This window comes from Trachemys scripta, chromosome 7 (assembly GCF_013100865.1).
Source record: "Trachemys scripta elegans isolate TJP31775 chromosome 7, CAS_Tse_1.0, whole genome shotgun sequence".
Taxonomy (NCBI): Eukaryota; Metazoa; Chordata; order Testudines; family Emydidae; genus Trachemys; species Trachemys scripta.
The window spans coordinates 72526143-72535275 of NC_048304.1; the positions used below are offsets into that span (position 1 = coordinate 72526143).

The following is a 9133-nucleotide window of genomic DNA, read 5'->3' on the forward strand; positions in this document are numbered from 1 at the left end:
TTTGGTCAAAACCAATATCCACAGATGTCCATGGGAGTCTTTCAACTGATTTCAATGGGAGGTGGATCAGGCCTTTGCATCTGAGTTAGGTCTGCAGGATTTGAACTTAAGGCACCTGCAAGTGAGTTGAGTAGCCAAATTAGAATTGGGTACCCTCAGCTAGGCCTCCAAGTGTGAAAGTTAGACCCATGGTTTAATTTCAAGACATAAGGGCTAGATTGCACCTTTTGGCACAGCCCCAAGAGGCACCTTTGTGAGGCACAATTCTCTTCCTGCTTTTGGAGGTAGTGGTCTGCTAGTGCACATACTAGCAGAAATTACAGCAGAGCCAAGGCACAATGTACAAGTAGCCTATGCAGAAGCAAAAGAGGAGTTCTTAATCCTCTGCACAGCAGTGTAGGTCAAGTCACAAGCTAACCCTTATGGAACAGCTCATCATTAACTAGCGTAGGAGTGTAACATCAAGCAGAACAGACTTGGTCATTAGCATATTCCACTGCATTGGCCAATATTTCTTTTGTAAGATGTTAGCTGGTCTCTGTCCTCAGGAGGGAGGATTACTCATTTTGCATTAATTTTAAGTAAATCCCCTTTTCAAGACATATTTTGTTACATGTGTCAATGAGACATTTACAGTCTGTCATTTTTTAAAAGAACTCCATGTGACAAGCTCACTTTGGTATGTGCTCTGTGCCTCAGTGTCCCTGCTCCATCTCCAGGCACTTCAGCGGTCCACTCTTAGATAGGCAGAGTCCAGTGCTGTTTAATGATTTCGCCCTGCAGCCAAATAATGAAGTCCACTCCAGGGGGTAAATGAAAAATCCAACACAACAGTCATTCAGCCACCTCACATTGAGTCTTCAGTTCAAATGCCACGCTCATTGGCCTTTATTCCTCATGTGTTCACACCTGCTCTAAGGAAACCCAGGCCTTCTAACTCTGGGTTCCACTCCAGGGACCCCATCACAAGCAGCAATCCACCTGCTCAGACCCCTTTGTTTGACTACCTGGACCACTTCCTATATCAACCTGCCTTTGGGCCTTTCCCCCGGCAACTTCCAGGGCTCACTACCTCTTCCCTGGGCCCACTAAAGAAAGCCTACTTGCTCTTTCTGCAACCCATCTTCCTATGGGTCTCATGGTTACTGTGGATCTCCTGTAGATGCCTTCCTCCCAGCAAATCCCTTTTCCCACCAAGCTAAGCAGGCTCACTCTTAAAGGAAACCTCAATGTTCACCGCCTAAAGAGAACATTACCTTGGTGGAGGTGGGGCTGAGCCCAACCCCTTTAAATGGCCAGCCCATCCTATGACATTCTTTCACTCATCAGCTGTGCAGTATAGATGTTACAAGTTGACATATAGGATCTTTTGGTCAGATCATGTAATATGAACTTATTTAATCACTGGCCATACAGGTTTCTTTTCAAATATGGCAAGTATATTAAAAAGACCAAACATGCACAGGGAATGGGTAAAACTTTGGGTATTCTGAAAATCAATATTTTATTTTAAAACCATATTTTACAACTAAGAAGTACTTGTCAAGCCTACAAAACCACTTAAAACAAACTGGAAAGTAAGAGTCGATAAACTAAACAGTTATAGTTAAATAGTTGTACAATAAACTATTACATTAATTAGCATTAGAGAAGAAAATGTAGCCCCCATATACAAAAAACTATGAAAGCATTGTTTACTTCTTGTTACTAAAGTATTACCATAAAACCTAGGAGACGACAGAGTGAATCTCAGCCAAGCTTATTAAGATCCATTTAAAGTACTGTTGTCAGCTCTACTTTTTTTTCTGAGGACTTCTGCAGCAACCCATTTGAGTATATACCAGCTAGCCATATGCCTTGGCTATCTTTTAAAGCAGGAGGCCAAAAATCAAGGTTCTTCCAACTCCTGAGAAACACAGCTGTAATTACACTGTTAGAAGGTGTGTAACTGCTTTTTTACACTGATTTAAAGGAAAAACTTTAATTTTCAAATGTAAGGACATGCATTACTTGGATTGTAAGCTCTTTGGAGCAGGGGGCCATCTTTTTGTTCTGTGTTCACACAGCACCTAGCACAATGGAGGTCCTAGTGCATGACTGGGACTCTCATGTGCTATCACAATACAAATTAATATAGATGCATTTCTTTGGGACAGGAGATGTTTTTCCTCCTATGTTCTGTGCAAGGCTGCTCATACAGTTGGGCCTCACTGTATGGATAACCATAAGTTATAAGTTAAATGATTCCCCCCTCCCCCTTTTAAAAACATACTTTGTTTCAAAGATTCTGCCAGGAATACAGAGCTGCTTCAGTAGGAACAACCACTATTCTTCTAGAAGTTCCAAGATCCAGCAAACTCCTGCAGTCTGTGGTGTTTCTGACTCCCTTTCTGTAAGTGCAGTGAAATAAAAGAGTGTGATGTCGTTAATAATTCCCTGCCTGTACAAGTACCATGGATAGCTGCACAGTTGGTATTCTATTTATCCATTCAGAATTGAAGTTGTGAGCTGGATTGCACTACCAGACTAGTGTAAAGGGGCCTTAATATAAATGAGAAACAGATTCTGTAGGAGAAATATGGTCCCCGCTGAAGTCAATGAGAATTTTGCCAGGATTTCCCTGTGTATTTCAAATATAATTTTTGTGGATGCATGTAGGTTTGTATATGCATACAAAAGGAAAAGGAAAGTGGGGGAAACCTTACCTTTAGCAACCTGGACTTTTGAATAACTGTCATGGCTGAAAACACAATTATTTGCCTAAATAATATTGCTGGATTTGGTCCTTAATAGAGCTGGCCAAAAAATTTTCATCAAATCTGTTTTTTCAGTGAAAAAAATGGCTTTTTGAGAGGAATGAACATCTTTGTGGAAAATGTAGATTACTTAAGGTTTGGGGTTTTCTTTGGAAAACCATAAAAAATGTGAGAAATTTCAGAAAAACCTAAAAAAGATTCCTACATAAGACAACTGGCATTTTTGTACCAGCTTTAGATTAGATCTTAACTAAAAAGACACATAGGCCCAGAGTCTCAAAGATACATACCTTTGAGGTTCTGGATCTTAGTTAGTACACTAGTTATGCAGTTGTTGATGTAACCCAATAATAGCACAGCTAAATATTTAACTTAACACTTTGTTTCAGATAATCAGAGACTATTCCTCTTTGAGGGCTAGCTCCATGTGAGGTTTAATGTTACAAAGTGCAGCTGTTTTTCAATCATCTATGTGCAAAATAGTTCTTTAATTTCCTTCAAAATGGAAAAAAAAAGTGTTTATTTTCACATGGAGATAACTCAAAAACTGTTAATATTTTTTTTGCCTGTGAACTTACCCCCAACAAAAAATAACAAAAACATATCAATTTGCACTAAGACCAAAGCTCTGGAAAGTTATAAGCAAGTGAAACAGGGATGTAAGGAAAGTCATCTTGAAACCTCTAGTGTTCACTGTCCCCAAATGCTGCAGTACATATGGATACTCCAAAGAGCACAGGATAAAAGCATGTATTTAACAATGAGAGAGCAAAAATAATTCTTTTCCACTTCTGAAACTCTCTGGTCAATTAAGCTATGCAAGTGAGAGACTGACTAAATTTAATTTCATCATTGGATATCATTTTGTCTCAGCATTAAGCTGCGGTAAGGGCTGAAGGAGCCATTTTTGTGGCTCAAATAGTTAATAGGATGGATGTATATATATATATGTGTGTGTGAAAATACTAGAATAAATTTATCTCAGTAATTTCCCCAAGGGTTGTCCATGTATAAATAATTTGTAAAGATTACAATGCCATGTATCTGTCCTCTATTTAATTGAATTTCCCAGGTAGCTGGAAGTATGTATATCGGCTCCCCTGCCAGCAATGTGCATGTCATGCATTACTCTCCTGCTTACCAATAACCCCGCTTTTCCTTAAAGTTTCAGATGTTGCCAAAATCCTTTGAAAAACAAGGTTGTATGTCTGCATAGCACATGCCCAGTGTTTATGTAACACAGAGCCCTAGGTGTATGTACATTTTTGTTGACCTTTCCATATTTAACTTGATCTACTCTAATATGGGATTGAATTTTTATCAGCTAATAGAGATCAGCGCTATTTCTGTGATTAGGTTTGTGTTTGTCGGGTTTCTCCTTGTCCTCCGGAGACCTTGGCTTTCTCTTGTCTTCACTGGAGTCTCGGTAACACAGCCCCTCCTCGCTGCCCGTTGGCAAGCTGTCAAAGGTGTTTTCTTTGTTGCCTGCTCTCAGGTTCTTCTGCCCTTTGCGATTCTTGTGGCAGAATCCAGCACACTTCTCCATGCAGTTAAGCCGGGTCTCTGTGGTGCACGCATACATCCCAGCGGGGACTGCCAGCACCATGGCACACACAATGATGATGATATGGATGAGCTTCTCCCTCTGCTCCAGTTCACTGATGTCACTGCCTGTGACAAACACAATGCATTGGCCCTTTCGGGGTGTCTGGTTCCTTAAAGTGACACACACCTCGTACTTGGTAGCTGGGAGCAAGTCATTGACTGAGTATGTGTTGGTGCCCGGGCCAATGTAAATCATCTCCTTCTTGGAGTCGTCATACTTCCCAAAGTGGAGGGTGTACCAAGTTTCTCCTGGATTCTCAGTCACTGCATACCACTCCAGCGTAATTCCATACACCGTCTGTTTGGCAATCCTCACATCAACATAGGCATTCTCTTCTGAGACAGAGGAAGAGAAAGACGAGGAAGAAGCTACCATTCTGGGAGCCTGGATCTTCAGGGAGATTACAGTAGAGGTGTTGCCAATGAAGTTGGCAGCGGTGCAGGTGTAATTGCCCTCATCCATAAGGTGAGCTGAAGGAATCACCAACTCTGATTTCATTGTATCTTCACTGATGTGTGTAGTGGACACTGGAGAGAAAAGGAGAGCAAGAGCAGACATGTCAGGCTGTACTACTCACCACCAGCTGTGTTATAGGCATGGGGACTCTAGGAATTCACTTCATCCCCTGACTGTGAGTTACCCTGAGAGAAATAAGGACTTCTTGGTAGGTAGGGGGTCAGGAAATTATGACTCAAAATCCCAAACAAAAACTAACCTCAGACCTAAAATTTCATGAAAATATTGTGGCTGTTTCTTTTACCTGCCCCTCCATTTTCTAACCAGTCTAACTCATTGAATAATGTTCCATCTCATGGGAACAGCATGACATCACATGGCAGATGTGTGCTTTGGGGAGGAGGGGAGAAATAGGTCAGGAACATGATAACCCACTTGCTTCATGAGAAATGCAGAACACAGTTGTTATGACTACATTAAATACAGATGAACAACTAGGTCAGCAAAAAGTTACATATGACCCAAGGTGTGGACATAGTGTATTGCTACCTAGGCTGTCCAGGCTTAGATATATACTCAGCTGAGATCAACATTAGAGGAAAATGTCATGATATATTTTCATCATTTTCAGATTCTTTGGTTGAAATCACTGTTTCCCTAGCTCCTTGGAAGGTAGTGATGATATTCAGTATCTTAATCGCATTTCTCCCATTGCCTTACTGGTTGTTATTGTACATTTGCTCATTATTGTGCTGGATTGCTGATGTACACACATACAGATTTTTTAAATACAGGTGAAATCATTGAAAAAAAATCGAGGGGAAATGCACAAAGAGTTCCTATTTTTATCTCCCAGCAAAAGCCTCCTTATTCTTACATGCTCTGCAGTTCAAATGGCTTCCATAAGTGATAATAAATCAAAGAGAAAGTGTTTTAATGGATATGGACATGTATTCTGAGCTAAATTCTATCGTCCATTATACTAGACAAGGCAAATTTCAGCCTCAAAGGAATTTGTTGAAGAAAATTATGAGCAACATATGGTGGATTGGATGGAAACTGAAAAACAATCTTAACAATAGCATTTGCTACTAGTTGAAAATATTCTGTCTAATCTATTTAGATACAGTGGTTATGGATATATGACAAGAGAGAATATATAGAATTGATGTAATATGTAGCTTGTTAAGGGAAAATAACAAATGCTGATAAAACATTAAAATAAAAGCAAATAATATTCTGGGATTTATGATTAACACTATTTCGTTTAATTATCAGGAGTGTTAGTGCCACTCAGAATTCTGTGTAGAAAATTGGATGCATTATAAAAAATGATCTTATGAAAATTGTACTACTGAAGGCAGTCAGTATGAGATGGAGTCTTCTAAGGATCTAAGCTGTGGGGGGAAAAGAGGAGTGGTAATGAATTTTGGATTGTAGTCTTTGGAGAAGAGATGACTTCATTAAGAGAGACAAAATCCAGAAGGGAATAGAGCAAGCAAACTCTGTGACCTATTGTTTTATGCAAGAACCAGGGGAATATATTTTGGTTTGTAGAAAAACTTGTAGGTTTACATTAGCAGTTAGATAACAGAGCTGCTGTATTGTCTGTGTGAAAAGCCATAAGAACATAAGAAACGTTAGGAACAGGAAAAGGCCTGTAAGCACCTGCCCTTGGACAATCTATCTTTTTTTTCCACAGTCTCCTGTTTTTTCACCATACTTATGATCACAGAAAAGAGAGAAGCTTGTTGGTGAAAGTCTCTGCTTCTCCCTTCCCAAATTGACTCTGAAATCCTACTTGAAATAGCTTTGCTGCACTTAGTCTCCATGACTGCTCTGCGCCGTTTCTGACCAGAGCCTGCTAACTGTGTTATTTCAAATAATTTTAATGGTTAGGTGATGTATGAATGACTCACTAGTAGACAAGGAACTAACTCGCACTCCTTACATTGTAAATAAAAAATAGAAACCATTGCTTACCATTAAATGCCCTTAAATGTTTTAGGCCATAGGTCCACCAGACTGCTGGGGAGGGGCTGCCCTCTACCAAGCAAACCATAGTAACATTCAATCCCACATGTACAGTCAGGTTGGAGTCAAGGGATGAGGTTAATGGTTTCATGCAACTGTTGAGCTCCACTTCATGAAAGAACTTCCCTGCCCTAAATTTAGGGCTTGAACAAGTTAAATAAGAATTCATCAGAATAACTGGTGGGCTAACAGATTTGATAAACTGGACAAATCCCCTAAGGCGACAGTCACAGATCCATGGGTTATCATGTAAAGCCAGGACAGCGTTGGAAATAGCTTCCATCTTCCTCTCAGACTGCTGGGTTTTCTGGTACACAGGCCAATTATAGAAGACATCCCTGGATATGACAGTAAGCTGATTTGAGGATAAGTCTAAGTAGGTCAGGTTGGGCAGATACCTGAGTGCATGCTCTGGAAGAACATCCAGTCTATTGTGCTTTAGATCCAATATTTTTAAAGCTGGAGTGTCTTGAAATGTTGTCCATGGAACTGAACTTAACTTGTTTCCCTGCAATCTCAGCTCTGTCAGATCCTTCAGGTATTCTAAGCTCTTTAGGTGCATAACTGTGATATTATTAAAATTCAACCAAAGGTATTCCAAGGCACTGGCATTGGAGAATGACCCACGAGGCAGTTCTGTTAGATGAGAGTTTTCTATTCTAATTTTTCTGATGTCTTGAGGGATGTCTGCAGGTATCTTTCTCAGGGATGTAGACATGCACAGCAAACTCCTAGAGAGGAAATCAGTAAAGCGTTAGCTAACACACTGTGCTCCTGGGTAACAAACTGTTCTACCTAATATGTATACTGGGAACTGGAAACAGGACACTCTCATAAGCAATGTATTATTAGATATGGTTAACTTCCCTCTCCCTGCAAAAGAAAAATTTAACCCAATAAAAATTATCTTAAAATACATATCCCAGATATCTTATTATGTACTCAAACTAGTAATACCCAAACAATATTAGAGCTATCCACAACATAAGGCCATATATTATTGGCTAGTATTCACAAGACTGCCCAATCCACACTAAGAATTTCCAAAACACTCTTCTGAAGATTATTATTAAGATGCCAACATTTCTTACCTTCCAAAGCTATCACTGGAGCAGGAGCATCCTATAACACAATAAGAAAGAGCTGGGTTTATCCTGTAAAAGGCCAGAAGAAGAAAAATGATGCGACGAATGGGGTCCATATTCTTCTTTAAGAAAACACAGGGTGTGTACCAGACATGCCAGCAGCTTCCAAGTACCAAATCCTATTAGCCATAATCTTTCTTGACGCAGGAGTAAGCCCTGCCTGAGACCACACCAGAAGAGATACATGTAACATGGCTAATTTTCTACCTCAAATCTCCAAAATCATCCATGGAACCAAGTGAAAATATTAATATCTCCTGGGTAAAATCTCCATTGGCCAATGAAATAGTGAAGTGAGTGCTATTTAAACTGGATGATAATGTTTAGACAACACATCTTTCTCTGAAATATTCAAAAGTAGCCAAAAATCGAACAGCTTCTGTTTCTCTCCACACAGAAATGTTTAGCTAATTAATTTTAAACTCCCTTGGTTCCTAGAATTATAATGGTGATCATCTGAGTAGACACTCCGTATTAAAAGCCAGATTTTATCCCCTTTACTCAGATTTTGTAGTGAGTCATTCCAATTAAATGAATGGCACTATTTGCAGAACAAAGTACTATACCCCAAGAGCAAAAAATCTGTCCTTAAATGTAGCAATTCTTCAGGAAAACTTAAATATTACACTATTTTTTCCTGCAACTAAAGTGCTGTTACAGATAGAGGTGGCAGACGTAGGGGTGGGGTATGGGCTAGTGCAGGGGTGGGCAAACTATGGCCCGGGGGCCGCAGCCGGCCCTTCAGACGCTTTAATCTGGCCCTCGAACTCCCGCCAGGAAGCGGAGTCTGGTGCTTGCGCAGCTCTGGTGCTCCAGCTGGGGAACGGGGTTGAGGCTTGTCCCACTCTGTGCATGCCATGGCTCCGCATGGCTCCCAGAAGCAGCGGCACGTCCCCCCACCGTCTCCTATGTAGGGGTACAGCCAGATGGCTCTGCGCGCTGCCCCATCCGCAGGCGCCACCACCGCTGCTCCCATTGGCTGGGAACCAAGGCCAATGGGCGCCTGTGGACAGGCCAGCACGCAGAGCCACCTGGACGCATCTCCACATAGGAGATGGAGCAGGGACATGTCGCTGCTTCTGGGAGCTGCTTGAGGTAAGCGCCGCCTGAGGGACTGCACCCCTGACCCCCTCCCG

General features: G+C 41.0%; 1 protein-coding gene across 1 annotated transcript; it reads right to left on the bottom strand.

Annotated features, from left to right (window-relative positions):
* Positions 1 to 4080: 4080 nt before the first annotated feature.
* Positions 4081 to 8053, bottom strand: LRIT2 (leucine rich repeat, Ig-like and transmembrane domains 2). The gene is made up of 3 exons (XM_034775163.1): positions 7944 to 8053; positions 6802 to 7583; positions 4081 to 4889 (listed from the first exon to the last, which is right to left on the bottom strand). Exons 1-3 carry the CDS (start codon positions 8051 to 8053, stop codon positions 4081 to 4083), a joined length of 1701 nt encoding a protein of 566 aa, XP_034631054.1.
* Between the last annotated feature and the right edge of the window lie 1080 nt (positions 8054 to 9133).